The following is a 17679-nucleotide window of genomic DNA, read 5'->3' on the forward strand; positions in this document are numbered from 1 at the left end:
GCAGAGAGTGATAATAAATGGACACTGTTTTTGGGCCCAGCACCAAACCCCAGGGTTTGGTGCTGGGCCCATTGTTGTTTTGTGTATTTATCAATGATATTGATGAAGGTATATTAGGCTTAGGTATATTAGGATGAAGGTATATTAGACCTGTTAGTTTAACTTCTGTTCCTGGGAAAATAATGGAGTCACTGGTTAAAGAGCTGATATACAGGATCACCTATACAAGACAACAGTAATAGCTCAGACACAGCATGGGTTTGTTAAGTGGAAGTCTTGTCTGACCAATTTGACTGGATACTACAATGTGGTCACAAAGGAACCAGATGCAAAAAATAATTTTGATATGATATAATTGGATTTCAGGAAAGCTTTTTATACTGCTGTACATGGAAGACTGCTGTACAAGTTGGAACGGTATGACATTAAGGGCAATGGATAAAGGGATGGTTTAGTGGGAAACGGCAGAGAGTGATAACAATTGGACACTGCTCTATGTCGACTAACGATATTAGCAGAGTACCCCAGGGTTTGGTGCAGGGCCCATTGTTGTTTTGTGTATTTATCAATGATATTGATGAAGGTATATTAGGCTTAATGTCCAAGTTTGCAGATGATACAAAGGTTGGGCAGGGTTGTTAATGACAGTGAAGACAGTATGCTACTGCAACAGGATCTAGAAAAGTTTAACTGAAGTTTAACATTGACAAATGCAAAGTACTCCATATGGGTAGTAGTCACCCAAGAGAAATGTACCAATTGTGTGGTACTACACTCAGGGAGGTGGAGAATGAAAAAGACCTGGGGGTAATTGTGCAGTCAGATTTGAAGTTGTCTGAGCAGTGCAGACGGGCTGCCAGAGCAGGTCATGGAGTTTTGTCAATGATATATAGGAATTTTGCTAGCAGAGACAAGGAGGTGATTATCTCTTTGTATAAGGCAGTGGTCAGGCCACACCCTGAGTACTGTATTTGGGTCTGGAGGCCTCATTTTAAGAAGGATGTAGAGTTGCTAGACTTAAGTTCTGCAAGTTGCAGCATCTGGAAACTAGGCACCTGCGAGGTGATCTGATCAAGGTGTATAAGCCCTTGAATGGTTTGAGCAGACTCAACGCTGACAGGAAATTTCTACTTGCTGAGATTAAGAACCTGAGGGGGCATAGATTCAAATTGAGGAAAGACAGTTGTAGAGTAGATAAGATAAGTGAAAGTTTGCCTTTAGCCGGCAGGTAGTTGAGTGCTGGAACAGACTTCCATCTGTTGTTGTTGTGGAAGTTGAAAGCATAAATAAATTTAATGCTGAACTAGACAAACATTTGGAATGACTGGATGGTTGAAATGGGAAGGTTTTTTTTTTTTTTTTTTGGCTGATTCTGTATAAGCTTGCTTTCTTGCATCATATGCCTCAACTAATGCTAATGCTAAATTGTAGGTTGACTCAAGGGGGGAACCCTACTCCCTTCACCTGAGATTGGCTAACTACAACACTGATCAGAGAAACTTAAATTCCTCCAGCATATGACAGGACTCTAAACCTCTCCAAATGAGTGAAAAGTGGTGAAATCACTACACTTCACAGAGGACATCTAATTACATAAATTGCTACTCAGATGTAATATTGTGTGAAAAATACAGTTATATACAGTAGACTCTTGATTTTCCAGGATGGATGGATTGTAAAAAAATATTTCCGGATAATCGATTTCCTGGTTAATCCAAAATACAGTAAGTTCCTGACATATGTAAGAGATACATTTCAGGAAGTCTTACGTAAGTTGAAATTTGCATAACTTGAGAATGACTAATAAAATATTGTTGCTATATTCCTGATGTGCTAAAAGTACAAAAACCACATAATATCCTCAGAAGAATGAAGAAAAATAGTTATATATTTTTAATAAGTTCAATTAAAAACTTTGTCTGGGGACCAGCGGTGAAGTAGCCGGAGTGGCACATAAGAAAAGAAAACATAAATGGAAGAAAAAATGCATGTTATTGTACTATAAAAATGGTATATATTTCGTAGCCTTGGTTATTATTATAGTTGACCTTTATTGGTGCCGACCACTTCTCGTATTCTGTCTTTTTCCTTTATTGTGTTCACCGTTGCCACTGACATCTGAATTCCGCACAATGCTTGCTAATGTCTGGCCATTTTCATACATTCTTATTATTTTAATTTTCTTATCCAACTCGATCGTTTTCCTTTTCTTGGTAGATTTACTAGTATCACTTATTCTCTTAGTGGGCACCACGATAATGGTCAAAATGAAATTTTCTGAAAAGAACTTCACAGGAGTATGGTGAAAACTCACTATTATCACCACATGCGAGCTCACATTTTGCTAAAGCACATTTCTGGAGGTCACTGCCCTAAAACAATAAAAACAATTTGTACTTTCTGGTTTATTGGGCTTTTCTGTTAGTGCAGTTAATTATAAATGGGTAGTAAATTCGATCTTATTGCATTTGTGATAATACCGATAGCTGGAATTCTGTGAGTTGTTACATTATGGTGAAATGTGTGTCCCCTTCACTTGAAATCTTCAGTCATATAAAAAAAATTATAAATAACGTAATGTAAGTCGGGGACTTGCTGAATCGAAAAATGTTCAGCAACCTACGTAAAAAGTATGGCGATAGATAAAGAACTTAACATGCACTACTCGTGTGTCCAATACGATTTTACAATGTTACGTATGGTTTGGTCAACATTATAATGGTTCCTTGAAGATTTAACGGATGCGCTGTTTTCAAACTTTTGAATAATTTCAAGTTTTTGTTTAAATGAAAGCACAACTCTTGCGTTTGCCCATCATTTTTGCAATTTCTAAACAAAAAAAAATTCTGACACGCATAACGAAACAAAATTTGTCCTTTTGTGCTGCGATGGAAACAACAATTGATGCGATGCACTAAAACAAACTAAACATTTGGGTTTTTTTTTTTTTTTTTTTTTTTTTTTTTGAGTGGTGGGTGTAAAAACAGCAGGAGTTGCAAGATAATAGGCACCCTAATCTCCTAATGACGACTTATAACACCACTTATTTACGACTTGCAAAACATCTGTTTATACCTGTTCTACTTATTACTTGAATTTTATGATTTCTGGTTGATTTTTTTTTTTTTTTTTTTTTTTTTTTAATTTGGAATCTTGAAGTGTCCTGGTTAATCTGATCCCAGTAAATCGAGAGTCTGCTGTATTATGTAACAATTCAGATAACAGATATCTGAGTTTATATGCATAAATTACCTTTCAGAGTGATATACCAGATGGTGGGGTATGTATGGAAGTCGAAGAGGAAGAAGAAAATATCCTTGATCTAGAGATTGCTAATCCTAATATGGAGTATGGAACAACACGTTCTTCTATGGATAAAAGAAAAGACAGGGGTAAGTTTGTTTATAATTACTGTATTTTTTACTCATATTAAGAATATCATAATATAGTCATAAAGTCATCAAAACAGTTCTCCACCCACCCCCAAAAAACCACTAGTGCACTTTCTCTGGAAATTCATCCTTTCTATAAGAAATTAAAGGAGAACGTACAGACACTGTTTGTATATACTATCGGTGTGTAGATACACCATAGACAACTCTTAAGAAACTACAGAGTAGTTGTTGTAGGCATCATTTGCTCTTTCTCATATTGTGCTCTGCCTTCACGACGAGTTGCCATGATATTGCACTACCTCAAATAAGCAACGCTTCACTAATAGAGAAGACTATTGTTACTTATTCTCAGTGAGTACCACCACCCAGACATGTTTCAAGGCTATTGGCCTATCATCAGTGGGCGGGCAGGTACCCTGGTATTGCAGACATGACGACCCAGTTGTGAAGATAATCACACAATATGAGAGATGCCAAAAGGTGTATATGACGATATTTAAAATAACTAAATGCACAAATCATAATACATTAAGAGTTTAATATCTATATAATATCGGTGTGTAGATACACCATAGACAACTCTTAAGAAACTACAAAATAGTTGTTGTAGGCATCACTTGTCGTGAAGGCAGAGCACAATATGAGAAAGAGCAAATGATGCCTGCAACAACTACTTTGTAGTTTCTTAAGAGTTGTCTATGGTGTATCTACACACCGATATTATATAGATATTAAACTCTTAATGTATTATGCCTTGTGCATTTAGTTATTTTAAATATTGTCATATACACCTTTTGGCATCTCTCATATTGTGTGATTATTTTCACAACTGGGTCGTCATGTCTGCAATACCAGGGTACCTGCCCGCCCACTGATGATAGGCCAATAGCCTTGAAACATGTCTGGGTGGTGGTACTCACTGAGAATAAGTAACAATAGTCTTCTCTATTAGTGAAGCGTTACTTATTTGAGGTAGTGCAATATCATGGCAACTCGTCGTGAAGGCAGAGCACAATTATGAGAAAGAGCAAATGATGCCTACAACAACTACTTTGTAGTTTCTTAAGAGTTGTCTATGGTGTATCTACACACCGATATTATATAGATATTAAACTCTTAATGTATTATGCCTTGTGCATTTAGTTATTTTAGACACTGTTTGTATATACACCGATGAGCCAAAACATTATGACCAGCAAGTCGTTATGCAATTCGAAGCAACTGCAGGTGAACTACAGCATGGGTCGGGACACGGTATAAAAAACACCTTATATTGAGCTCCGTTAATCAGTGTTACTCTTGTTCTTCAGATGGAAAAGGCAGCGGACTTAAGCGATTTGACAAAGGCTAAATTGTAATGACCAGATGACCGGGTCAGAGCATATCCGAAATGGCACGGCTGGTGGGATGCTCATGGTCAGCCATGGTTAGTACCTACTGAAAGTGGTCCGAGGAGGGGGAACCCACGAACTGCTGGTGAGAGGTTGGATGACCACGGCTCATCAATGCTCGAGGTGAGTGAAGGCTTTTCCGGAAGGTACATGGTAACAGAAGGGCGACTGTGGTACAACTTGCCAGTAATTGGAATGCTGGTGACAGGATTAATGTGTCACAACACACAGTACATCGAACCCTGCTGAAAATGGGACTGTGTAGCTGCAGGCCGCTCTGAGTGCCCATGCTAACCACGGTTCACCGGTGACAGCGCCTACAATAGGCACGTGAGCATTGAAACTGGACCTTCAGTGATTGGAAGAAGGTCGTCTGGTCCGATGAATCACGTTTCCTGTTGCACCATGTGGACGGCTGGGTACATGTGCATCGTTTACCTGAGAAAGTAATGGCACCTGGATGCACCGTGGAACGAAAACAAGCTGGGTGGCATGCTTTGAGCGACGTTCTCAATCCCATCAAGCATCTGTGGTTTGTGTTGGAACAGCAACTCTGATCTGCAGCATCTCAACCATGGGACTTATATGAATTAAAGGATCTGCTGATTACATGTTGGTATCAGATACTACAAGACACATTTAGAAATCTTGTAGCATCCATGCCTTGCCTGGTATGAGCTGTTTTGGCTGCACGTGGAGGACCAACATATATTAAATAGGTGGTCATAATGTTTTGGCTCATCGGTGTATAGTTATTTATCAACACTTAAAATGCTGCTAATTGAACATAGTTTTGTTGTGATGGTAGTGAGGAGGGGCCAAGAGGGACTGGGCTACAATTTGAATCCCAGTTGAATAGCAACGGCACCCCCCCCCCCCCAAATCTACTTATATTAGAATTTATTTTTATACAAGGGGCATAGGAAAAGTTTGTGGCCTGAGTGTGAAAGGTTTATTTCAAGAGTCTGGTAACATGTTACTTTTTAACATAATTTACAGTGACCTAACTATCATGGAAAAATGGATGCCAGCCAGGTATCTTTTCAAATTAGTAAATAATTAAAAGTCTGATAAATAGTGCTATATATGGTGAATTGGGGGAGGGTCCAAGATTTCAAAGCCACATTCATATGCAGTGCAGCCATGACACTGATGGACTTGTAAGTAGGCGCATTGTCCTGGTTGAACAAGTTTTACTTGGCATTTGTCTTTGATGAGTTCATGAAAATGCATCACGGCATCTGTGTAATATGACTCTGTGACTGTCTGGCCTTGCAGAAGGCAATCCACTAGCAGTTCTACATCAGTATCCCAAAAAGCCAATACCATCACCTTAGCAGCAGAAGGAATCGACTTGACTTTCTTTGAAAAGGGAGAAGAGATGTGTTTTCACTGTTTGGACTGCTCCTCCGTCACTGAAAGTGATGGACTCACATCTCATTCAATGGTCACAAACCTTGCAAGGAAATTTGCTGGCTCTCCTTGAAAATGATGCAAATGTTCACTTCATAGCTTTTGTGTGTTTTTAATATGTTGTCTACAACTTTATGGACCCACTCTGCTGACACCTTTTTCATAGTGAAAACTTACATACGTAGGCCACGAACTTTTCAAATCCTCTCATATTAGGGCAAAAAATTATTTATACAGTAAGTCACCAACATATGTAAGAGATGTGTTCCATGACTTCTTACATAAGTCTAGTTTTACGTAACTCGGGAATGACTAAAATGTTGCTACTATATCCCTGACATGCCAAAATTAAAAAAAATCACATAATATCCTCAGAAGAATGAAAAAAAAATAGTTATATATTTTTCAATTAATTAGTTATTAAAAATAGCTATTTATTTTTAATTAATTCAATTAAAACTTTATCTGGGGACAGCAGTTTATTAGTCGCAGTGGCACATAAGAAAAGTAAACATAAAAGGAATCAAAAACGCAGGTTATTGTACTGTAAAAACTGATATGTATTTCGTAGCCGTAGTTATTATAGTTGACTTCATTGGTGCTAATCTCTTCACTGCTTCTCTGTCTGTCTGCTATTCTGTCTTTGTCCTTAATTATTGTGTTCACTGTTGACATTGACAAATCTAAATTCCTTGTGATACTTGTTAACGTTTGACCATTTTCATACATCCTTATTTTAATTTTCTGATCCAAATCACTTTTATTTTCTTGGTAGATTTACTAGTATTGCTGTCACTTATTCCCTTAGTCAGCACCATGATAATGGTCAAAATAAAATTTATTGTAAAGAACTTCACAGGGTTTAGGTGGAAACACACTAACATAAATACATTTTCAGAATCTTCTCTTCATTCCTATTTTTTAAGTTTGTTAATCCGTATTTCACTTGTGCATTTGTGTGTGCCGTGTTCTTTATTATTGATTGCTTATTTATTTATTTTTTTACTGTTTTAAATTTTACAATCCTAAAAAAAAAAAAAAGAACTGAGTGAAAAAATATTTACGTAAGTCCAAAGTTACATAACTCTGGCTTACATAAGTCAGGGAACTTACTGTATTCCAAAAAAAAAAAAAAGAAAAAAAAAAAAAAGAAAAATAAATAAATATAAAATTTAAAAAACAATAGAAAATAAAACAATATACAGCCAGGCCTCGCATAACGCGAGTTTGATTAACACGATTTTCAGCTAACGCTATTTGAAAAAATTATACCACTTTTAACTTTACACAATGCAAATTTCCAGTTAACGCGATCTCTTTTTTTTTATGCGATAGTTGAAAAAGATTTGAATCCCATGTTAAGCTTACCGTGAGTTGTACGGGCAATAAACAAACGTTTGCCTGCTGCCCGCCTCGATGTGTTCCATCAACCATCGGAAGAAGATGTGTTACTTGTTTGTCTCCTGCTAATAAAGTCAATACACACTTGCATAAAAATTCAAATTTTTAAATGAGCCAGATGAAAATGTTACCGCTAAGGAGATAACGGTAAAAGAATTAGATGAATTCTTTCGTACCACATAGAACCTCAAACATAAGGTTTGAGGTTCTCTGTAATATTTATTTCGCAAGGGCCCAGAGAAGATTGTTGTCGGCTATTGGAAATTGATTGATGAAAAGAGAAAGTCAACACTGTTCAAATATTTCCGCAACAGTCATTTCTTCATTGTGTATTTTATGTCAGAGGTTCCCAAACTTTCTCGGTTCACGGCACCCTTAGTGTCTCAGTAATTTTTTCATGGCGCACCCAGACCAAAAGAAATACCTAACAGTTCCATTTAGTAGTTAGGTCCAAACAACTTAATAAGAAATGCTGAAACTGTGAACTAGCTTGAGCTAGTAGTTCGCGCAGTGTCCGACAGATGTCTAGTATCGCTGTGTTTCCCTCGAAAATTTAAAATATTCTGCGGTGCACTGTTTGGGAACTGTTGTTTTATGCAATAAGCATTTAATTCTATAATTATTTTCATTTATCTTTTACATTGTATACTGTTAAAAAGTTATTTAAAAGGTATTTTTAAAATTCTTTATGGACATTCCAGAAGGTCAAGGACCAATTATAATTTTTCCTATAACTAATATAACAATAATAACATTAGTCCACGATGAGCAGTGTCCATTGATTACCACTCTCTGTCTTCTCCCACTCAACCACCCCTTTATCCATAGCAGCAATTTGCCTCCAATGTCACACTGCTCCAATTTGTGTAGCAGTCTTCCATGTGCAACAGTATCAAAAGCCTTTCTAAGATCCAAGTATATAATATCAAAGTTATTCCCTGCATCCAGTTCTTTTGTGACTGCATCATAGTGTCCAATCAAGTTGGTCAGGCAAGACTTCCCCTTAACAAAACCATGCTGTGTCTGAGCTATAACTGAAGTCTTGTCTAAATGATCCTGCAGTGCTTCTTTAACCAGTGCCTCCATTAATTTGAATAAACATTGTAACCAGCATTGAATAAACATTGTAACCATACAATGTTTATTCCTTCTACAAGAGATGTTGCTTTCTTAGAAGCAATGTGGAATATCTGTACTGCTTCTCTAAAAAATTCTGAATACAACTGTCTCCTTAAATTTGACTAAATTGCCTTCATTTTGATATTTAACATATCATTTTTATCCATCTTATAACCATTCTTCCATATTCATTGCTATATATCAATGGTGAAAGTAGATTTTTATTTTTAATGGATATGCTACCATTTTCAAAATGGCTCCACAATAAAATTGCTGCAATTGCAGGAAATTATTAATTTTCCTATAGCAATATAAATAAAAGAAAACAGTTTGGGGTTCCATAATAAGGATAATAAAAATTATGTTAATAATAATACAACATACAAGTTAGTGCAAACATATCATATTAGTATGCAGCTAAACTCTGAATTAGCAAAAAGATGCAAAGGCAGCATTGCTTAAGTTATATCTCATATTGTGAATACCTTCACAACAAGTTGCCATGATATTGCACTACTTCGAATAAGTACCGCTTCACTGAAGGAGAAGACTGTTGTTACTTATTCTCAGCGGATACCACCACCCAGACGGCACCGTTTCAGGGCTCTTTGACCCTTCTTCGGTGGGTGGGTAGGTAGTTACCCTAGTGATGCAATGATGACAAAACAGTTATGAAATATAACTCCACAATATAAAATAAAATAAATAAATTTTCTGTTTATACTCCGGGACGACCAAACGGTCAGAGGAGTTCACAAGATAGACAGAATACAAGAAACAGCACCGTATTCAGTAGTCATGGTGCTTGAACCCCGGTCACTCAAGGCGTGTGTACTTATGCACCCATGCGCCTGACCACTAGGCTACGGCGGCCTCCGTAGCCTAGTGATCAGGCATCTCTCATATCCATATGAGAGATGCCTGATGGTGTATGATATAAATTAAGACTGAAATTCGTTGTCTAAATCTCTCACAGCCTGAGGCTAAAGTCCTTAATGTATTTCAGTTAATAATAATAAAAAAAATTTTTTAAATATTCGTCAAAAGATTTGTGTCAAGCTGAACTTTTTAATGGAAACATAATTAAAATTTCTTTTACTAGTACATCGTACTAGCACAAAATGTTTTACTGGTACCATACCAGCTCATTTTCAACACTGTGTATATCTGCCCATATTAGTAGTAAAGAACATGCAGTGATATGGCATAATGAAATAATAAAAATGTACATTGCCCTCCCATTAATACCCATACACCCAACTTTTACTTCTTTCATTAGATAGCCTAGCCCACACACACACACGCACGCATGTGCGCTCACTCGCACTGCTCTACCAGTAATATTAGGATATCACTCCATTGATGGTTGGTCACATTCTCCCCAAACACCACTGTCAGACATAACTGTAAATATGTTCATATACTGCCTTTGAGAAGACAGTAGTACAGTTGTGAAATGCAAGATGGCATGATCGACAGAGTTAAAGGACTTCTAGTGTGGAATGATAATAGGGTGCCAAATAAGCAGTTGGTCTGTACATAACATTTCAACTGAAGATCCCTAGGTAGACAGTTAGTATTGTCATCTACAAATGCCGGAATGGTGCTGAAACTGTCATGGGAAACCCCCAAAGCTGACAGAAGGGCTCTGCAAAGAATCGTCCACTTGGAATGCAGGTTGACATCGCAGCAAGGACAAGCTCTCAGTGAAACAGTTTGGACACGTCAGTACCAGTACAGTATACAAGACACTATATGATATGGGTTACCACAGTTGTACAGCAAACCACAAGCTACTAGTTGCTCTAACTAATGCCAGATGGTGTCTAGCTTGGAGTAAGGTCGACTATTCTTGGACCATAGACCAATGGAAAAATGTTCTTTTAGTGACAAATTATAGTACAGTCAGTCCTCGTATAACACGTGTTTACACTACACAAATTCGATCATACACGATTCATAAATATGGGAACGATATCTTATATAACACGAACCGAATTTGCTTATGCACAATTTGCCTTTGTGTTAACAAGAAATAGCAGTCGAACGCGGAATCACCCCAACTGAATGCAACACGATAGGAAGAGAAGATTCTGAAAAATGTATTTGTGTTTTATATCAGGGAAGGGGAAACACATTTCACCATAATAACACAAAAACCAACACAATTCCAGCTATCGGTATAATTGCAAATGCAATTAGATCGAGTTTACTACCAGTTTATAATAGATTCCACTATCAGAAATGCAACTGGAAATTGTTTTTATTATTTTATGGTAGTAACCCCTAGAAATGTGCTTTAGTAAAATGTGAAGTGTTAATAGTGTATCTCTGCCTTTACGGTGTTGTTTATTTAGTTGCTACACACGTGCAGCTTTGTTTATGTGTATCAAGCGTGCCTCCTCGTTTTGTAATTGTGCTTTATTCCCTAAAAATGAGTAAAATACTTAAAAGGTGTGAAAAGGAAGCATCCTGGTGAAGACACTGCAGATTCAGAGAGAAAAAGAAAAGCAATATTGATAAACAGAGGCGGACTGGGTCAGAAATTCTTACCCGGGAAAATTTGTAGTGGTCTCATACTATGGTTTATGGCCAAAATCACACCGGCCTCCGGTCCACCGGGGTTTGCCCAGTAAGGCTTATGGCCAGTCCACCTCTGTTGATAGAGAAAAAATATGAAATTGTGAAACGCTTTGAGCGAAATGAAAGACCATGTGATATTGCACATGCTACAGACCTAAATGAAGCAATGCCGAGAATTTTTTTTTTTTTTTTTTTATGAGAACCCCAAACACGAGAGGTATTAAACCTATAGTACTTAGTACCGTGCTTGGGTTGGAGGTTGAGAAGACGAAAGAAGATATTTGTTGACATTGGACTTGAACTTCTGTAGATTGTAATTTTCAGGAAATACGTATGAAGGAAGGTTGTTCCAGAAAACGGCAGTTGAATGAATAAATGAGGAAGATGAAAAGTTGGTTCTGTGGGTTTGAAGTTGGACAGTAAATGGATGTTGGCTGGTGGCGGCACGTGTTCGGACTGTTTTGAAAGAGAGAGCGGGAATTATAGAAGCCAATTCAGAAGAACAGTGCCCATGGAAGTATCTGTAGAAGAGGCATGCAGCAGAAACAGTGCGTCTATGAGACAGCGAGTGGAGAGACTCTGTTAGAGATGAATCATTAATTAACCAAACTGCCCTCTTCTGAATGGAATCAAGAAGCCTGAGAGAGGTTTTGGGGGCACCACCCCAGATGTGGGAACAATATTCCATGGCAGGGCGGATTTGCGATTTATACAGAGTGAGCAGCTGTTTGGGAGAAAAGTAACGCCGAGAGCGAAAGAGAAAACCAAGTTTTTTAGATGCAGAGGAAGCAATATTTGTAATGTGCTTGTGCCAAGAGAGATTAGAAGTCAGGGTAATCCCCAAAAGAGATATATCATTTTGCCTAGAAATCGGAGTGTCACTAAAGATAAGCATAGGTATTGGCTGTATTGGCTGTATGATTAGGTACTGATTTCTAGGTATGATTAGGTACAAACGTATTGGCTGTATGATTAGGATTGTCCGGTATTCTTGTAGGTAAATGAACAATCTGTGCTAGGTCATTAGTAATTGCTAAAGCCTCAGCATCTCGACCTGCTGGGTCGGTGTGACTAGAAAACGGAAGCCAGCTGGAGTTGTGAACGTTAAAATCACCAAGGAAAATTACCTCACTGTTAGGAAAGTTGGACTGGAGAAAGTCAAGTTGCAAAGAGAGGAAGTCAAAGAGCTCCAAGTGATTAGTCGAGTTGGGAGAACGGTAGAGACAACAGATGAATTTTACACAATGAGGTAGAGAGATTTTAAGCCAGAGAAGATCAAAGAGAGGAGATTCCAAATTGCCAAGTCTCTGACAGGGAATATCAGAACGGACATATGCACAAGTACCACCTTTGAGGCGAAAGGAATCATATAGCAAATAATTTGGACATCTGAGATGAGCAGTAGTTGAATCAACTGGTAACTGAGATTCAGTCAGAAAAAGTATATGGGGTTTGGAAGACTGCAAGTGGAAATGGACATCGTTGAGATTAGAATTGAGACCACGTATATTTGTGAAATGAATTAGGAAGTCCTTGGGAGGTTTAGATCTTTTCGCAGATAAGCTTGCTCTATTATTTTGACAATTCATGGTGTATTCAATAGTAAGAAAAAGTGGGTGGGACATGCTGTATGAAGTAATGAAATTTTTGGATATGGCGTACATGTGGTAAGAATATACCCAGATCCTTGACATAACGTGGCCTCGACAATGCTCCCCGCATACACACTACTCGGACTCCCTCCAGTCACTATCTGGCAGAGTAGAGGTAGCAAGATTATACACTAGCTGATCCGGAAGCTTCCTAGAGAGTTACCAATAGGTTCAGTCCGGTGTACTAACTAGCGGCCGGCCTGCGAGCACCGTTTTAGAGCTGTACCCTCGAAATGTAAGGAATATTGGATCTCGCCACGACATTCATCATAACCTCAAAAATCATCAATCATACTGCATGATGGAAGAGATAGGGAAGGGTTGGCCGGAACTTAGCTCTAGAGACTAAACATGGGGTCCACCACTTCAAGCCTCCAATAAGCAAAGTGGTGGTATTTCACCGGTTGATGAGAGTCATCTACCACCTAGTACTGCCTGGTAACATAGAGGGGCGGCGTTCCTCCATGTGGTGTGGGCGCCACACCTCGACCCCTGCTTACGTTGGTTCACACCTGGGTGGTCACCCACCATGTACTTGTGCATGAAGGTTATACCCAGGATTACTAACAGTCCCACCATCGTGAAGGTGCAAGCAGAGGATTTGGCTGTCATAGACCGTCCGGACTTTGCCGAAATTGGGTCCACTTTGACTTGAGTGTCACCCGAATATCAGTTCCATCAGCGTTTTAGACTCACAGGTAGCAAGAACAGCTTGTCTGGCATATCTGAGAGAATGTCTGTGACAGCCTCAAGGACCAAGGACCAATTACAAGGACCAATGACCTCAAGGACCAATTACAAAGAATGCAGAGAAAATAAAAACAACTTTCATAGCAGGAAAAACTCAAAGTGTAATTAAAATCCATTAGATTAAGACACAAATAATTGGAAGAGATGGAACGGCTGTCATCTGTTTGGATAGAAAATCAAACAAAAAACAAGTTTGCTTATGATAGAAGCAAAAGCATTAGCAATATTTTATTACGTAATAGTCATAATAAAATACGTAAGTATTTTATTATGATTATTTATTGTGTTTGGTAATGTTTTGGTTACAAATGTGTGTTCAGTCTTGGGTGGATGGCACCTAACCCTATTTTTCCTATAGGGCCTGTTGTTTATATTGCACGATTTTGCATTGCACGAGGGTTTCTAAGAACCCAACTATCGTGCTATATGAGGACTGACTGTACATGATTTACAAGTCTGACTATCATGCCTGGGTGTAGTGGATGCCTAGGGAAAGGGACCTCCAGACTTGATCATCCCAACAGTGAAGTTTGGGAGAGGCAGTGTCTTGGGCTGGTTTTAGGTTTGGCCCAGGATCATTCATTGTTTTCAACAAAACTATGAATGCTGTGGTTTATCTAAAAGTCCTAGACAATAATATGCGTTACCTACGTTGCGGCAGCACATTGAAGACCCATACTGTATCAGCAGGACAATGCTGTATGTCATACTACTTGCATTTGTGACAGACTAATTTGAGGGTGCCTCCGTAGCCAGGTGGGAAGGAGCAGCAGTGCGTAGCACACGCTTCTTGATTAGACTGGGGTTCGAGCCCGTCACCACTAAATACAGAGCATGTGGAAAGATCAGGGAATCACCACCGCACTGGAGCAATATGGTCTTAGTTGCTAATGCTCCTAGAAACCAAATAACAACAACAACAACTAATTTGAGGATACGAGCACCAAAAAGTTGGACTGGCCTGCCAAGAACCTTGCCCTCAATCTTATGGTGAGCCTCTAGGATGAACTGGATTGTTGTGTGCATGTCAGGAGAGATTGCCCTAAAAACTGAACCAAACTGTTTACTGCTTTGAAGGCTGAATAGCGGAAAATATCAGAGGGCATCTACAAAAAATTAATGGAGGGTGTTCCATGGAGACTAGAGGCTGTAATAAAGGCTAAGGTTTTGGCACACCTTGTTTGTAGATATGCAGGTGTCTGGATATTAATGGTAGCGCAATGCATGAGGGGTTATCATTTAATTCACGGACTAGCTCAAGATCTTAACTTAATTGCGATCATTTGAATCTTCTGTGGATTTCTCTTTCCCAAAATACTCTCCATTCAACTTTACATACTTTCGCAACTGTCGTACCCGTGCATTAATTGTTTCTTGCAAGCCATTTTTCGGCTAAGTGCTTCTGTTGTGGCTCTGCAAACATTGTTGTTGGACATGAAATGCTTGCCTTACAGAGCATTCTTCAGATGTGAAAACAGGAAGAAATCACAAAGGGCTTAGTCCGGAAATAAGGGTAATGTGGCAGAACCTCACCATCTATGGCAGTGATCACTGTCTGCACAATATTAGCCATGTGGGGTCTGGCATTGTCTTGACGGAGAAACCACTTCACACTGGAAAATTCGGTCACACCGGAATATGGCCATCCTACCAAGATACTCATTACCGTATGCTTCATTCATCTCTTTAACTGTTTCCAATGCATCTAAGCCCTGTCTGACACAATAACAAATCACATATCACTGTTCACTCTGTATGCCCGACATAATACTTGCTTCAAAATGATTGAAGTGACACATGGCTAAAAAAACTCTCTTCACGCAGCACTAGCTTGACAATTACTGGCATGTGCACACAGAGTCTGCTTAGTAGCGACGAGCGGAAGCATCTCTAGAAGCAGTTTCGGAAAGTTTGCGCTGTAAACATAAAATCTTGCACCAGTCCGCGAATTAAATGATCACCCCTCGTATATAGATATAACAGCATTCAGTATTATACATTAGTGTAACTAGTTTATTTTCAGTACCTTATAATTTTATCAAGAAAAAATTATCTTTGTTTTTGTTTTATCAGACCTGTGTAATAACAGGTTGGTGTTGCACACTCGTCTGATTTTCCCCTTTTACATTTTTTTATATGACTGTATTGACTGGTGGTTTTTATTTGCAATAACTGTAAAATATCCATATATAATATTTGTAAAATATCCACATATAGTATTACTTTTTGGTAACATGTTATTAATTTATTTCTTTTTATTTTTGTCACTCTTTTTTCCAAAACTTCTCTTCCATCTATCACTTAACTGTTAGTAATCCCCTGCTGTAAAGGAATTGCTTTTATGTAGGATTGTGACTAGAAAACATTTTGTTTTGGTGGGAAGTTAATAAATTTTCATATAAAAACATGATCAACAAGATTATTGTACTGTAATTGCAGTCTTCAGACAACCAAAATTAATATCAGCATCTCGAGTTAAGAAAAAATAAATAAAAAAGTATTATATGATTTGACCTGCTTCAAATGCAAAATCTGATTATACTGGTCCCTCGATTTACACAGTGAAGTTTCATTTTAACCTAGTTTTTATTATCATTTATAAAATACAACAAAACTGCACAGAGCTATTAAAATGTGCTATCATGGAAACTTACATCGGAGAAACATACAGAAGACTTAACATAAGGATACAAGAACATAAAAATACACACACTGCAGAATCAACAAGTCTGAAACTCTGCAGACACCCTTTCCTGATTGCCCAACATTACTATGAAGTTATTGCTAAAAATCCAATTAGAAATATTTTTTAATATATATTTTTAAAAAAGTTGAAAAAATATTTTTCAAAATTCATTAAAATTATTTAAATCTCTTGTTTATTATTTTTTACCAGAGTAATATCTTCTATATTTATTTATCATTTAGTTCAATTTTTCTTCAGTTTCTAAATCTGAATTCCAGAGAATTTTGGCTTTTTAAAACCCGAATCAGATAACAATCGACAGTTGTAGCCTCCTGTGATTTTAAGTATCATTTTAACATACAGCAGCTATTTTCATGCTACCCTAGTTAACCTATGTTAAAACTGTACCTACTATTAGTTGGAAAGACAAATAAGAGATGGCAGCATGTACTAGAAGATTTCAAAACAATTTGTACATTTGATGAATGCTTTATTTGAATCATTAGCATTAGTAGAGGCATTTGATGCAAGAAAGCAAGCTTATGCAGCATCAGCCAAAAAAAAAAAACCACTTCCACTTCACCCCTCTGTTCTTTCGAAATACCTGTCCAGCTGAGCTTTAAACTTATTTAGGCTATCAACTTCCACGACAAGGGATGGAAGTGTTCCACCAACCAACCACCCTCTGGCTAAAGACAAATTTCCTCACGTCTATCCTACATGTCTTTCCTCAATTTGAATTTATGCCCTCTCAGGTGACTATTCTGAGCAAGAGGAAGAATCCCATCAGCATTGAGCATGCCAAAACCATTCAAGGCTTTATACACTTCTATCAGATCACCTCGCTGGTGCCTAGTCTCCAGACACTGTAATTTGCAAAACTTAAGCCTTTCTTCGTAAGAGCACCCCTTTGTTCCATTCACTAACCTTGTTGCTCTTCTCTGTACTCGTTCCACCAGCTCTACATCCTTCTTGAAATGAGGCCTCCAGACCTGTATACAGTACTCTAGGTGTGGCCTGACCATTGCCTTATACAAGGGAATAATCACCTCCTTATCCCTACTAGAAAAATTCCTGTATATCATTGACAATACACCATGAGCTACTCTTGCAGCCCATCTGCACTGCTCAGAGAACTTCATATTTGCCTGCACAACCACCTCCAGGTCCCTTTCATTCTCTACCACTGTCAGTGTAGTACCACAGAGTTGATACGTTGCTCTGGGGTTGCTGTTTCCCATATGTAGTACTTTACATTTGTCAATGTTAAACTTCATTTGCCACCTCTC

General features: G+C 38.1%; 1 protein-coding gene across 1 annotated transcript in view; it reads left to right on the forward strand.

The window, feature by feature from the left end:
- Nucleotides 1-17679, forward strand: part of Asx (transcriptional regulator additional sex combs) — a 331051-nt gene that overhangs the window by 173279 nt on the left and 140093 nt on the right. Inside the window, exon 4 of the mRNA XM_090372619.1 lies at nt 3260-3392. Within this exon, the coding sequence (XP_090228745.1) occupies nt 3260-3392 (133 nt within the window). The remainder of the gene's footprint in view (nt 1-3259; nt 3393-17679) is intronic.

Source organism: Mastigoproctus giganteus, chromosome 4 (genome assembly GCF_048544385.1).
Source record: "Mastigoproctus giganteus isolate SK-2022 chromosome 4, ASM4854438v1, whole genome shotgun sequence".
In the NCBI taxonomy this organism is placed as follows: domain Eukaryota; kingdom Metazoa; phylum Arthropoda; class Arachnida; order Uropygi; family Thelyphonidae; genus Mastigoproctus; species Mastigoproctus giganteus.